The following is a 15,256-nucleotide window of genomic DNA, read 5'->3' on the forward strand; positions in this document are numbered from 1 at the left end:
AAGAAAAACAGCCCCGAGAGAGGTTCGAAGCTGCGATCTGCCGATCACAAGAATGATGACGGGACGGACGCCCTGCAGGTAGTGCCACCCATCCATCCCCGACCCACCGTCCCATTTAGGCCGCATTATATAAAGGCTCTGCCGGTCGACGCGACAGCAAAGACAGAAACAGCCCGGAGAGAGGTTCGAAGCTGCGATCTGCCGATCGCAAGAATGATGACGGGACGGACGCCCTGCGGGTAGTGCCACCCATCCATCCCCGACCAACTGTCCCTTTTCGGCCGTGTTATAAGGCTCTGCCGGTCGAATCGACAGCAAAGAGAAACAGCACTAAGCTGCGTGTTTGAGAGTCAAAATAACGAAAAGATCAATGTCAAACGGGAGTGGTAAGTGGCTCAGTGGGCAAAGTCGCTGTGCTTGTGATTGGAAAGTTGAGGTTGGTGGTTCAAGTCCGCCCTCAGCAGGATGGTTACCGGGTGGGTCTTTGAATGCACTGAGTGACCCTGGAGAGAGTGTGTGTGTGTGTGTGTGTGTGTGTGTGTGTGTGTGTGTGTGTGTGTGTGTGTGTGTGTGTGAGAGAGAGAGAGCAGGATCATTCAGTGTGCTTGAGGTCCTGCCCTGTAACTATTCTGCTGAGGGCAGGCTTGAGCACACTGACCTGATCATAAGCACAGAGATTAGCCACTCACCACCCCTTTTTTTTTTTTTAAGAAAAAAAAATTGCAAATTACTTCTGTACCACCCATCTCCGTGTGTTACTCTGTTTCTATGGCCCTTCCCCTAGGGTCTGCGCTGTGACTATTCTGCCGAGGCTGGGCTTGAACCGGCAACCTTCAGATCATAGATAAAGAGGCTTAGCCTGCAGCGCCACTTGCCTTCCCTGCTTGTGGGCTGTTTTTCGTATATGTATTTTTTGTGTGTCGACGCGACAGCGAAGAAAGAAACTTCACTAAGCGAGGTTCGAAGCTGCGATCTGCCGATCGCAAGAATGATGATGGGACGGACGCTCTGTGGGTAGTGCCACCCAACCAACCAACCAACCCCAACCCACTGTCCCTTGTAGGCCGCGTTATAAGGCTCTGCCGGTTGAATCGACAGCAAAGAGAAACAGCACTGAGTGAGGTTCGAAGCTGCGATCTGCCGATCGCAAGAATGATGACGGGACGGACGCTATGTGGGTAGTGCCACCCAACCAACCCCGACCAACTGTCCCTTTTAGGCCGTGTTATAAGGCTCTGCCAGTCGAATCGACAGCAAAGAGAAACAGCACTGAGTGAGGTTCGAAGCTGCGATCTGCCGATCGCAAGAATGATGACGGGACGGACGCCCTGCGGGTAGTGCCACCCATCCATCCCTGACCCATTTATTCCGCATTATATAAAGGCTCAGCAAAGAAACAGCCCCGAGAGAGGTTCGAAGCTGCGATCTGCCGATCGCAAGAATGATGACGGGACGGTCGCCCTGCGGGTAGTGCCACCCATCCATCCCTGATCCACTGTCCCATTAAGGCCGCATTATTAAGGCTCAGCAAAGAAAATCAGCCCCGAGAGAGGTTCGAAGCTGCGATCTGCCGATCGCAAGAATGATGACGGGACGGTCGCCCTGCGGGTAGTGCCACCCATCCATCCCCAACCCACCGTCCCTTTTAGGCCGCATTATATAAAGGCTCTGCCGGTCGACGCGACAGCAAAGACAGAAACAGCCCCGAGAGAGGTTCGAAGCTGCGATCTGCCGATCGCAAGAATGATGACGGGACGGTCGCCCTGCGGGTAGTGCCACCCATCCATCCCCGACCCACCGTCCCATTAAGGCCGCATTATATAAAGGCTCAGCAAAGAAACAGCCCCGAGAGAGGTTCGAAGCTGCGATCTGCCGATCGCAAGAATGATGACGGGACGGTCGCCCTGCGGGTAGTGCCACCAATCCATCCCCGACCCATTTAGGCCGCATTATATAAAGGCTCTGCCGGTCGACGCGACAGCAAAGACAGAAACAGCCCCGAGAGAGGTTCGAAGCTGCGATCTGCCGATCGCAAGAATGATGACGGGACGGTCGCCCTGCGGGTAGTGCCACCCATCCATCCCTGACCCATTTATTCCGCATTATATAAAGGCTCAGCAAAGAAACAGCCCCGAGAGAGGTTCGAAGCTGCGATCTGCCGATCGCAAGAATGATGACGGGACGGACGCCCTGCGGGTAGTGCCACCCATCCATCCCCGACCCACGGTCCCATTAAGGCCGCATTATATAAAGGCTCAGCAAAGAAACAGCCCCGAGAGAGGTTCGAAGCTGCGATCTGCCGATCGCAAGAATGATGACGGGACGGACGCCCTGCGGGTAGTGCCACCCATCCATCCCCGACCCACCGTCCCATTTAGGCCGCATTATATAAAGGCTCTGCCGGTCGACGCGACAGCAAAGACAGAAACAGCCCCGAGAGAGGTTCGAAGCTGCGATCTGCCGATCGCAAGAATGATGACGGGACGGTCGCCCTGCGGGTAGTGCCACCCATCCATCCCCGACCCACCGTCCCATTTAGGCCGCATTATATAAAGGCTCTGCCGGTCGACGCGACAGCAAAGACAGAAACAGCCCCGAGAGAGGTTCGAAGCTGCGATCTGCCGATCGCAAGAATGATGACCGGACGGTCGCCCTGCGGGTAGTGCCACCCATCCATCCCTGATCCACCGTCCCATTAAGGCCGCATTATATAAAGGCTCAGCAAAGAAAAACAGCCCCGAGAGAGGTTCGAAGCTGCGATCTGCCGATCGCAAGAATGATGACGGGACGGTCGCCCTGCGGGTAGTGCCACCCATCCATCCCCGACCCACCGTCCCTTTTAGGCCGCATTATATAAAGGCTCTGCCGGTCGACGCGACAGCAAAGACAGAAACAGCCCCGAGAGAGGTTCGAAGCTGCGATCTGCCGATCGCAAGAATGATGACGGGACGGACGCCCTGCGGGTAGTGCCACCCATCCATCCCCGACCCACCGTCCCTTTTAGGCCGCATTATATAAAGGCTCTGCCGGTCGACGCGACAGCAAAGACAGAAACAGCCCCGAGAGAGGTTCGAAGCTGCGACCTGCCGATCGCAAGAATGATGACGGGACGGACGCCCTGCGGGTAGTGCCACCCATCCATCCCCGACCCACCGTCCCATTTAGGCCGCATTATATAAAGGCTCTGCCGGTCGACGCGACAGCAAAGACAGAAACAGCCCCGAGAGAGGTTCGAAGCTGCGATCTGCCGATCGCAAGAATGATGACGGGACGGACGCCCTGCGGATAGTGCCACCCATCCATCCCCGACCCACCGTCCCATTAAGGCCGCATTATATAAAGGCTCAGCAAAGAAACAGCCCCGAGAGAGGTTCGAAGCTGCGATCTGCCGATCGCAAGAATGATGACCGGACGGACGCCCTGCGGGTAGTGCCACCCATCCATCCCCGACCCACCGTCCCGTTTAGGCCGCATTATATAAAGGCTCTGCCGGTCGACGCGACAGCAAAGACAGAAACAGCCCCGAGAGAGGTTCGAAGCTGCGATCTGCCGATCGCAAGAATGATGACGGGACGGTCGCCCTGCGGGTAGTGCCACCCATCCATCCCCGACCCACCGTCCCGTTTAGGCCGCATTATATAAAGGCTCTGCCGGTCGACGCGACAGCAAAGACAGAAACAGCCCCGAGAGAGGTTCGAAGCTGCGATCTGCCGATCGCAAGAATGATGACGGGACGGTCGCCCTGCGGGTAGTGCCACCCATCCATCCCCGACCCACCGTCCCGTTTAGGCCGCATTATATAAAGGCTCTGCCGGTCGACGCGACAGCAAAGACAGAAACAGCCCCGAGAGAGGTTCGAAGCTGCGATCTGCCGATCGCAAGAATGATGACGGGACGGACGCCCTGCGGGTAGTGCCACCCATCCATCCCCGACCCACCGTCCCGTTTAGGCCGCATTATATAAAGGCTCTGCCGGTCGACGCGACAGCAAAGACAGAAACAGCCCCGAGAGAGGTTCGAAGCTGCGATCTGCCGATCGCAAGAATGATGACCGGACGGACGCCCTGCGGGTAGTGCCACCCATCCATCCCCGACCCACCGTCCCGTTAAGGCCGCATTATTAAGGCTCTGCCGGTCGACGCGACAGCAAAGACAGAAACAGCCCCGAGAGAGGTTCGAAGCTGCGATCTGCCGATCGCAAGAATGATTACGGGACGGTCGCCCTGCGGGTAGTGCCACCCATCCATCCCCAACCCACCGTCCCGTTTAGGCCGCATTATATAAAGGCTCTGCCGGTCGACGCGACAGCAAAGACAGAAACAGCCCCGAGAGAGGTTCGAAGCTGCGATCTGCCGATCGCAAGAATGATGACGGGACGGTCGCCCTGCGGGTAGTGCCACCCATCCATCCCTGACCCATTTATTCCGCATTATATAAAGGCTCAGCAAAGAAACAGCCCCGAGAGAGGTTCGAAGCTGCGATCTGCCGATCGCAAGAATGATGACGGGACGGACGCCCTGCGGGTAGTGCCACCCATCCATCCCCGACCCACGGTCCCATTAAGGCCGCATTATATAAAGGCTCAGCAAAGAAACAGCCCCGAGAGAGGTTCGAAGCTGCGATCTGCCGATCGCAAGAATGATGACGGGACGGACGCCCTGCGGGTAGTGCCACCCATCCATCCCCAACCCACCGTCCCGTTTAGGCCGCATTATATAAAGGCTCTGCCGGTCGACGCGACAGCAAAGACAGAAACAGCCCCGAGAGAGGTTCGAAGCTGCGATCTGCCGATCGCAAGAATGATGACGGGACGGTCGCCCTGCGGGTAGTGCCACCCATCCATCCCTGATCCACCGTCCCATTAAGGCCGCATTATTAAGGCTCAGCAAAGAAAAACAGCCCCGAGAGAGGTTCGAAGCTGCGATCTGCCGATCGCAAGAATGATGACGGGACGGTCGCCCTGCGGGTAGTGCCACCCATCCATCCCCGACCCACCGTCCCTTTTAGGCCGCATTATATAAAGGCTCTGCCGGTCGACGCGACAGCAAAGACAGAAACAGCCCCGAGAGAGGTTCGAAGCTGCGATCTGCCGATCGCAAGAATGATGACGGGACGGTCGCCCTGCGGGTAGTGCCACCCATCCATCCCTGATCCACCGTCCCATTAAGGCCGCATTATTAAGGCTCAGCAAAGAAAAACAGCCCCGAGAGAGGTTCGAAGCTGCGATCTGCCGATCGCAAGAATGATGACGGGACGGTCGCCCTGCGGGTAGTGCCACCCATCCATCCCCGACCCACCGTCCCTTTTAGGCCGCATTATATAAAGGCTCTGCCGGTCGACGCGACAGCAAAGACAGAAACAGCCCCGAGAGAGGTTCGAAGCTGCGACCTGCCGATCGCAAGAATGATGACCGGACGGACGCCCTGCGGGTAGTGCCACCCATCCATCCCCGACCCACCGTCCCATTTAGGCCGCATTATATAAAGGCTCTGCCGGTCGACGCGACAGCAAAGACAGAAACAGCCCCGAGAGAGGTTCGAAGCTGCGATCTGCCGATCGCAAGAATTGATGACGGGACGGTCGCCCTGCGGGTAGTGCCACCCATCCATCCCCGACCCACCGTCCCATTAAGGCCGCATTATATAAAGGCTCAGCAAAGAAACAGCCCCGAGAGAGGTTCGAAGCTGCGATCTGCCGATCGCAAGAATGATGACGGGACGGTCGCCCTGCGGGTAGTGCCACCCATCCATCCCCGACCCACCGTCCCATTTAGGCCGCATTATATAAAGGCTCTGCCGGTCGACGCGACAGCAAAGACAGAAACAGCCCCGAGAGAGGTTCGAAGCTGCGATCTGCCGATCGCAAGAATGATGACGGGACGGTCGCCCTGCGGGTAGTGCCACCCATCCATCCCCGACCCAACGTCCCATTAAGGCCGCATTATATAAAGGCTCAGCAAAGAAACAGCCCCGAGAGAGGTTCGAAGCTGCGATCTGCCGATCGCAAGAATGATGACGGGACGGTCGTCCTGCGGGTAGTGCCACCAATCCATCCCCGACCCACCGTCCCATTTAGGCCGCATTATATAAAGGCTCTGCCGGTCGACGCGACAGCAAAGACAGAAACAGCCCCGAGAGAGGTTCGAAGCTGCGATCTGCCGATCGCAAGAATGATGACGGGACGGACGCCCTGCGGGTAGTGCCACCCATCCATCCCCGACCCACCGTCCCATTTAGGCCGCATTATATAAAGGCTCTGCCGGTCGACGCGACAGCAAAGACAGAAACAGCCCCGAGAGAGGTTCGAAGCTGCGATCTGCCGATCGCAAGAATGATGACGGGACGGACGCCCTGCGGATAGTGCCACCCATCCATCCCCGACCCATTAAGGCCGCATTATATAAAGGCTCAGCAAAGAAACAGCCCCGAGAGAGGTTCGAAGCTGCGATCTGCCGATCGCAAGAATGATGACCGGACGGACGCCCTGCGGGTAGTGCCACCCATCCATCCCCGACCCACCGTCCCGTTTAGGCCGCATTATATAAAGGCTCTGCCGGTCGACGCGACAGCAAAGACAGAAACAGCCCCGAGAGAGGTTCGAAGCTGCGATCTGCCGATCGCAAGAATGATGACCGGACGGACGCCCTGCGGGTAGTGCCACCCATCCATCCCCGACCCACCGTCCCGTTTAGGCCGCATTATATAAAGGCTCTGCCGGTCGACGCGACAGCAAAGACAGAAACAGCCCCGAGAGAGGTTCGAAGCTGCGATCTGCCGATCGCAAGAATGATGACGGGACGGACGCCCTGCGGGTAGTGCCACCCATCCATCCCCGACCCACCGTCCCGTTTAGGCCGCATTATATAAAGGCTCTGCCGGTCGACGCGACAGCAAAGACAGAAACAGCCCCGAGAGAGGTTCGAAGCTGCGATCTGCCGATCGCAAGAATGATGACGGGACGGTCGCCCTGCGGGTAGTGCCACCCATCCATCCCCGACCCACCGTCCCGTTTAGGCCGCATTATATAAAGGCTCTGCCGGTCGACGCGACAGCAAAGACAGAAACAGCCCCGAGAGAGGTTCGAAGCTGCGATCTGCCGATCGCAAGAATGATTACGGGACGGTCGCCCTGCGGGTAGTGCCACCCATCCATCCCCAACCCACCGTCCCGTTTAGGCCGCATTATATAAAGGCTCTGCCGGTCGACGTGACAGCAAAGACAGAAACAGCCCCGAGAGAGGTTCGAAGCTGCGATCTGCCGATCGCAAGAATGATGACCGGACGGACGCCCTGCGGGTAGTGCCACCCATCCATCCCCGACCCACCGTCCCGTTAAGGACGCATTATTAAGGCTCTGCCGGTCGACGCGACAGCAAAGACAGAAACAGCCCCGAGAGAGGTTCGAAGCTGCGATCTGCCGATCGCAAGAATGATGACGGGACGGTCGCCCTGCGGGTAGTGCCACCCATCCATCCCCGACCTACCGTCCCGTTAAGGCCGCATTATTAAGGCTCTGCCGGTCGACGCGACAGCAAAGACAGAAACAGCCCCGAGAGAGGTTCGAAGCTGCGATCTGCCGATCGCAAGAATGATGACGGGACGGACGCCCTGCGGGTAGTGCCACCCATCCATCCCCGATCAACTGTCCCATTCAGGCCGCATTATTAAGGCTCTGCCAGTCGACGCGACAGCAAAGACAGAAACAGCCCCGAGAGAGGTTCGAAGCTGCGATCTGCCGATCGCAAGAATGATGACGGGACGGACGCCCTGCGGGTAGTGCCACCCATCCATCCCCGACCCATTAAGGCTGCATTATTAAGGCTCTGCCGGTCGAAGCGCAAGGATGATGCCAGGGATGGACACTCTATAAAAGATTAAATACTATGCAATAAAAGACAACACTGCAGAACGAGGAACCTCCTCAATCGCAGGCACAGTCACTCAGTGTGTCGCGCCAAATTGCATCGCAAACATTTTGGTGCTTTCTTCTTTTAAAATACCCCGTGGCACTTCTGCCTACTCCTAACAACCCGTGGCTACGGCCGGACGGACCTCCGCTGGACATTTATGTGCTAGCTTGCCTTCATCCCGCTATATGTTCCATTATTCCTTAACGTAATTAAAAGTAACACATAAAGAAATACATGTAATTTGTTTTTATTTGTTTATAAGGCAGCCCTTATCTCCCAAGCCGTATGGCCCCCTATCGGCAACACGTGGCATAAGCATGTATGATACCATATATGGACATACCTCCTCAACCAATCAGAATAAGGGACACGCCCCACTCTTATGACATCAGAAGCAGAGCCAAATTAGGCTGTGCCCAAGGTACCAGGTAACATCTCTATTGGGCCCCTGAGCAAGGCCCTTAACCCCTGATTGCTCCAGTGACAGTCTGACATCAGTTTATATTATATGTTGCTTGGGGTAAAAGTGTTTGTTAAATGTTTTCGACTCACTATGCTGATGCTCCTCCCCATTTTCCCTCAGTGTTAGCATCATTGCAGTAGCAGCCTGCATGAGCAGTATTTTTTTCATATTTATTTATATGCCCTATTTTGAAGCAAAGCAACTTAATAGGGTTTAATGTGAATTTGCTATGTCTCAGCCGCTCCTGTTTAAACGCCCCCCCCCGTTTCCCCTCCAACAGTAGCGGCGTTAACGAGAGTCGGCAGGTGTTACAGGAGCCAGACTTCGCCCAGTCACTGCTGCGCGACGTCCACGTGCCCATCGCGCGCAAATCCCGCGGCACATCCACGCAGGGCACCTCTACACACGCCTCCTCCACCCATCTGGCCATGCTGGACGAGCAGCGCAGCCACGCCGGCAGCGTCCATAGCAAGATGAGCAGCTACCATGGTAGCCTGCACCGCTCACGGGATGGCAGGTGGGGCGCCCCCTAGTGTCACCCACCAGCACACGATGGACCGCCTCATTCACATCGAGCTAAAGAAATACCTAAATGAAAAATAATAAAATTGATTAACCCATAATTAATTTTTTATATTTCCGAAAATATTATCATAATATATTAAGACACGAAAATGCACATGCGTCTGTCTTTCGGAGAAGAACCGCAGCCTGGTATGGTACTTAAGACTAGATGTACATACTAGATGTATGGTGGTAACTTACTTCTCATCGACAGTAACTGCAAATATCTATGGTCTTGTCGATGGACCCATCTGACAGAGTTTTGAAGCTGATCCTGCCATTTAAAATACCTTTTTCTTTGTTCATTTTTCCTGAGCTGCCGTCCGACACAACGCACATTAATGGCATCAAAAAAAAATTGTCACATTATGGTGGAAAGTATAAAACCAAGGGTGGCCTGGTACTTTACACTTTATTAATCCCCTGGGCAAAAACTTCCTTACACAACCCTTCACTGAAATCAACCCCAGACATACCAAGGCCAGGCTTGAACCAGCAATCTTCAAACCACAAGTACAGAAGCTTAGCCCACAGAGCTACTCAACCAAACACTGAACCAGCAGAGAAACTAGGATGCAGGGATGATTCCCGGCCTAGTGGCCCCCACCCTTGTGGATGCACTTGCTGAACAGGATTAGCAAATTGACACAGTACGTTTCTTTAAGCACAAATCATTGTCCTCCCACCAGGTACACCCCCTGCAGCTACCGCGGAGTAGAAGAACACCCCATCCACCTGGGAACGCCCCGCCTGAATGAGCAATCGCGGCACGGCAGCATGCAGCGCCTCGACAGCCAATCGCGGCACAGCAGCGTACGGGACCTCAGCAGTGCACCGCCCCCTCCCATCACACATGGAAGCGGCATGAATCGGGTCATTGAGGAGGACGGGACAAGTGCTTGAGCTTGGTCAACCTGGAGGAGGTGCTGTGCAGCCGGTAGCCCGGACTGAGATGCTTCCATGTGCTGTGGACATTACGGGAGTCCGCCCACTTCCTTACAAAAATGGATCAGATACACTGTAAAGGCCAAAACCAGGAAGTGGACATAAGTAAGTCTAGGGGAATTACTTTGCAGCGTGAGATCTGGCTTGTGGAAGCTGTGACTAACCAGCAAAAATGTTTCATGTACAGATCTTCGTTCCTGTGGCATTATCAGTGCTGGAATACAGAGCAGCTACTAATAAGCTAGAATTCATCTTCTGGTCTAATTTCCCAACATGTAAATCCTGTCTGCAAGCCAGCTACAGCCTTTTCTCCGTCTCAAATTCCCGCGCCTCCTTCTCTATGCCAAGGAGGGCGTTTTTTTTTCTCCCCCTTTGGTTTTGTGGTGCCGTTGTAGCTCGTGGGACAACCGCCCTACCCTGGGGAACAGGGAGGGATAATTAAAGTAAGTCTTGCTGGAGCGGTGTGGCTGAGCTTTGATGTCACACAGGTGCAACCCTTGAGCCGGGAAATGAAGTGGCAGTCTGCAGAAGCCCCGCCCACCTTCTAGATCCGCACAGCCCTTTGCCATGGAGGTCGAGAGGCTCCTCCATGTGCAGGTATTATGGCCTCAAAGGGCTCTCCACTTCACTTCCTGTTATATTTCCTTGCTGGTGTGGATCAGGATGTGTAGAGCAGTGCAGTGCACTGATTGAGCATGAACTGCTACAACAGGAACAAATATGCAGTTACACTGAAGTCTGGAGTAAAGATTCTTATCCATGGCTTTGAGACCTGAATGTTAAAAAAAAATATATAAAAATGTTGAGCCAAAATCCCACATTCACGAACGGGTTAAGTTTAAGATGTTTCGCTTCCAGCGTTCCTCTACCTCCTGTGCTTGGTTGCCTAGGTAACCGTAAGCGAGAGTGTGACAGTTGAAAAGTTGACTCGCACAACTATGGTTGACTGAAATTACAGCAAATTGTAACTTAATTATACAAGTTGGAGATGCCAGTATAAAAAAGAAAAAAAATCACCTGCAAACCACCGATGGTCTTAAAGCTTCTGCAGGTAACATTTGATTATTGTGGGTTTTTGATATCACTGCAGCAACGTTCAATGCTGTAAACAAAACCAAACTGCGGACAATTCCGAGGAATCTCTACCCTCCGTTATCTTTAATTGGAAATCTGCACATTCGCCCTCCAACATGTGTACAAAAGATTTTAGCACTTTAACTTCGACTCTAGGTGTGTTGAATCTGTATAGGTGTTATGTAACTCTTTGAATTAAAGTCATTTTGTAAAGAATTATCTCAGTTGAATATCCCTGCCTGCTTTTTGAGTTCAGATGTTACTATTAAAGCTACGTGATTTGAAATGATGGACAGCTGGCTTAACGAAATGGCTGTGGGTGATTACCGATGTTGACAGCAGTTATTGTAGAAGCGTGCAAGGTCGTGTATAGTCTTGTGTGGCTCTCTGTAGCACACCTGTCAACTTTGGAGACTTTCAGCAACCTGCTACCCTCAGAAAGGATGGGCTTCTGGGCGTATATTACAGAAGGATAGGCAGCAGAATTAGATCACTGGTATGTGAAAAAGGTATAATTAACAAGCAAATATTTTCTTTTTAGGACAATTTCCCAGCAGGCTTGGGAATGATTGGGGTTTCTTTCAGACCATGCCAGGGACTGACTACAGACGAGGTCTGGCCAAAAGCATACATTTCACTTACAGGAAGCATGATGAGTAATTGAACTGGCAGTAAAATGAAGGAGAAAGCACATCGGGTGTAGTTTTGCTAATAGTCATAAATGCACTTCAGTACAGCACAGTATGAATAGTAGTTGAAGCGCAGATATACTGCCAGTTTGTTCAAGGGTCAATATTCCTGGCATACAGCAAGAAGGCCAACTGACTCAGCTACACACTATTTTTTTGTTTTTACATGGAAATAAATACTAACCAGAAAAAGTATCATATCCAGTTCAGGTTCAGACCAAGAGTTTGTTTTCCACTAACCAATTGAGTGTAAAGAGTGACGTTCATAGAGTACTAATGGTTGGTTGGTTGAAAAATCTTGATCTGTATTTGTACTTTTTGAACCGGAATGTTCCACCTCTGATTGTACCGGATAAGGGCCGCTGCGTGTGGCTCTGTAGCTGGTGGACCGATGCCTTCGTCGGGAGTCCTGGGGCAAGACCCCAACGGCCCAGGGGTGTGGATGCTGGCTGTCTGTCTCTCACCAAGAGCAAAGTGGGCAAAGACGCAATTTTCCCACAGGATTGAATAAAGTATCAGAGACCACAGTGGCTGGAGATGCAAACAGACGACATGAAAACACAAGACGCAGCACGGAGTCAGACTTAGCAGCCAACATTGCAACAGTTTCCCCCTTTATTGAAATACATCAACGTCAGGTTAATACAATAATGAATTTCCACAAAAAAGTGGCAGCTAATCCCATACATTTTTTTTTGTCATTCTAACTTTTTTTTGTGTGGAAAAAAAAAACCTCTAGTGGGAATCGTCCAACTCAATGAAACGGCAGAAAAAAGGACCGTGAAAGGAATTCCAACAAAAAAAAAAAGTGAAAATGCACTAAATGCAAAACTGTACATATTCTTAGAAAGAAAAGAATTGGCAAAAACAATGCTGGGGAGGGCGAGGGGGGTAGCAAATGAAACGTCAGTGAACTGAGAATGTGACTCTCAGTAAAACTGGTCCCTAATCACCTGACTGTCCTATTTTTACATTCCTATTAACACCATTACCCAGAATCACTTAAATTAAGACACACCGTCCATTATAGCCATTATTCATTTCTATTTTACAATGTTAAAAACACAAATTGTCTTACTTTTTCCACAGCTACACTACAATTGCTCTCCTGTGTAGTGCATCTTATAATTTAGTTACTGCATTAAATAATCATTGGTTCACACATTCCTGAGTTTAACATATTAAGGATTTCTTGCTCGTTAAACAAAAAAATCCAGCCAATTACACTCCTGGTCAGAGAAAATGTATCTGTGACTACGGGAGAAATATTTACTTGTGTGTGTGTGTGTGTGTGTGTGTGTGTGTGTGTGTATAAGTGTATATATATACACACATCCACACACAGCCTAGGAGGGTTAAATACTAACAGCAGAAATTGAACAGTACTGGACTGCCACCTCCAAAAGAATGGATTTAATCATTTACTAAGTCACTATTATTTGGCAACTGTAAACTCAAACACACCCCTTCCATTCAGCGGAAAATGTGTATTAAACCTTACATCTGAAAAGTAAGCCAGAGAACAAACACTGTCCTCCCTAAATCCTGTTTACATCTGACATTCAATACAAACAGGTCTTCTGCTTGTGAGAAAACTCTGCTGCATTGAAATGCAAAATTCCATTATCACCGGATATGTAATCATGATATATCTTAAATACTGATTTCCTGCTCTAATCTCCTTTAGCATTATCTGTCCACTTTAAAGCAGATTTTTATCACATAACATTAACAGGAGCAAACAAAATCCAGGTAATGCTTGAACACCTGCCTCTGCATTAAGTTTAAATAAATTAATGTCAGTTTAAGTCAATTTTTTTCTTTGTCCAGTTAACTAAAACCATGAAGGGGGGCGGGACCCCACACGCATACATTTTGGTCACTGCGTTGTCTGCATGTCCTAACATTACTCTACGGTAGGCAACGTTTGGCTGCTGCCATAGAACAGTGCTGGCGCCCCCTAGTGACAAGGATGGCCCATAGCATTGGCCTGTCCCAGTCCACCCAATTTAACACCTACCCTCCAACACTGGCTCAGCCCCAGCCTATGCACGTGGCTAATTAAAACTCCTTACGATTCTGCACCATGGACAGTAAACACAACCTCATACATCGTAGTGTTCAAGAGTTCATTTTTTAGTAAATAGAAAAGAAATAAATATACTGTGTACTGAAAAAAACCAGAAATGAACTGAGCCCTTAATGGGGCAAAAACACAGAGGGAATCTCACAGTCGCCTAACTAATTAAAAATAAATAAATAATCTTTGGAAACAGCATTGTTGCTTCTGTGATAAACACGTGAAGCACACAGGGGGTAGGAGAGAGGCAAACAAGCCCCCCACGTGCGCGCACATGCACGCGCATACGCACCAAGGTTTCGTCTGCCTACAGTGCAGCTTCCTTCTTGTGTCTAAATGATGCCAAAAAATATATATAATAATTCCCTCAAATGCTCAGCTCAAGTTTGACCAGAAATTTCAAACGCCAACTGGCAGGAATCGAATCATTTCCCCATAAGCCTTATAAAACAAAGCAATCTAAAAGATGGTTAAAAAAAAAAAAAGAATGATTCAAAACACTTCTAAACTTAGGACAAAATAAATTCTTGGCAAAAATAAAAACAAAAGGCCCAAATTAGAAAACCCAAAAAGCGAAATTTGCTCTTGCAGGTTTACAATAATTTTTTTCTTGCAATATATTATACTCTACTTAACATTTATGTACATCAATAAGGAAGAACCTACTCCTGCCTGCTCTTGAATGACAGGGCGGCCTCTCTTACCTGGAGGTGATTTGCCATGCAGTGGGCGGGACACAGGTTTGATTGACAGGTGACTGAAGCAGTGATGCTACTACACAATGCCCGGCTGCTATCGGCCACTATCATTTTAAAAAGATAACGCTGGCCTTTATTTCCAGGGTAACTTACGAGGCATTACTACCAGCCCCCCTCCGAGGCAGTCATCCCTATTTAAAAACGAGACAAGCTGAAGTTTGTGAGCAATTTTTTTTTTCTTAAAAAAAACAAAAAAAAGACAGGAGTGATGGCAGGCAAGTCTTCCATGTTGCTTTTAGTCCGTGGGCCTTCGGATGTCCGGATGTGTCCTCTCAAATTTCCCACAAATTTCCAGTGGCTGTTCATCTCATCTTCCAGCCCGGGGTTCTGAGACTGCCTCAATCTGATCTTACTCTTCACAATGGGAGTAATATGCATGTACAATTTCTTTTTTCAGCTATGGGTTTTCCTCACTAACATGAAGTGACAGTACTCCCCCTGGTGGCAGCTAGAGAAAGTTAGCGCTTAGCTGCTTAATCTGTACTCTCACCGATGACTGCTGATACTCATCCTCCTGATGCACACACACACGTTCATGCCAGCTTTCTGATTAGATCTGAGGGGCTCCTTCTCCCAGCCTGCTGGTTGTAGCGCAAAAATAACTTTCTTTTTTAAAAACAAGGTGCTAACAACTAGTCACCGCCCGTTGCCTGGAGAGGGGCGGGGCGATCAATGCGGAGACCAGGGGGGGAGGGAGGGGGCCGGAGATCTCCGCTCATGTCTCCCAGCCCATTCGGTCTGTGCTCTCCAGCGAGAGGGACTTGGTTTTGTGTGG

At 51.0% G+C, this 15,256-nt stretch overlaps 2 protein-coding genes and 1 long non-coding RNA gene across 10 annotated transcripts in view; 2 read left to right on the forward strand and 1 right to left on the reverse strand.

The window, feature by feature from the left end:
• Positions 1-4,314, forward strand: part of LOC125707088 (frizzled-3-like) — a 28,962-nt gene extending 24,648 nt beyond the window's left edge. Inside the window, exon 6 of one of the 2 annotated variants that reach the window (XR_007382178.1) lies at positions 4,015-4,314. The gene's annotated coding sequence lies outside the window, so the exon portion shown is untranslated. Of the gene's footprint in view, positions 1-3,370; positions 3,811-4,014 lie in introns of those variants that run through there. The other variant, XR_007382179.1, reaches the window with a different exon arrangement.
• A 1,096-nt stretch (positions 4,315-5,410) lies between these two features.
• Positions 5,411-11,173, forward strand: LOC125707089 (uncharacterized). 2 transcript variants are annotated; one of them, XR_007382180.1, is made up of 3 exons: positions 5,411-6,433; positions 7,557-8,888; positions 9,625-11,173. It is a non-coding gene; the product is annotated as an uncharacterized LOC125707089 (long non-coding RNA). The 2 variants fall into 2 exon arrangements; XR_007382181.1 differs by having other exon boundaries at positions 7,716-8,888.
• A 1,067-nt stretch (positions 11,174-12,240) lies between these two features.
• The window catches only part of cdc42bpaa (CDC42 binding protein kinase alpha (DMPK-like) a), a 68,553-nt gene continuing 65,537 nt past the window's right edge, over positions 12,241-15,256 (reverse strand). For all 6 annotated transcript variants that reach the window (XM_048973979.1, XM_048973980.1, XM_048973981.1 and 3 more), the window contains one exon: positions 12,241-15,256. This exon is cut by the window's right edge and continues 72 nt beyond it. In XM_048973979.1, the coding sequence (XP_048829936.1) occupies positions 15,197-15,256 (60 nt within the window). In that variant the 3' untranslated portion in view covers positions 12,241-15,196.

This window comes from Brienomyrus brachyistius, chromosome 14, assembly GCF_023856365.1.
Source record: "Brienomyrus brachyistius isolate T26 chromosome 14, BBRACH_0.4, whole genome shotgun sequence".
Lineage (NCBI taxonomy): Eukaryota > Metazoa > Chordata > Actinopteri > Osteoglossiformes > Mormyridae > Brienomyrus > Brienomyrus brachyistius.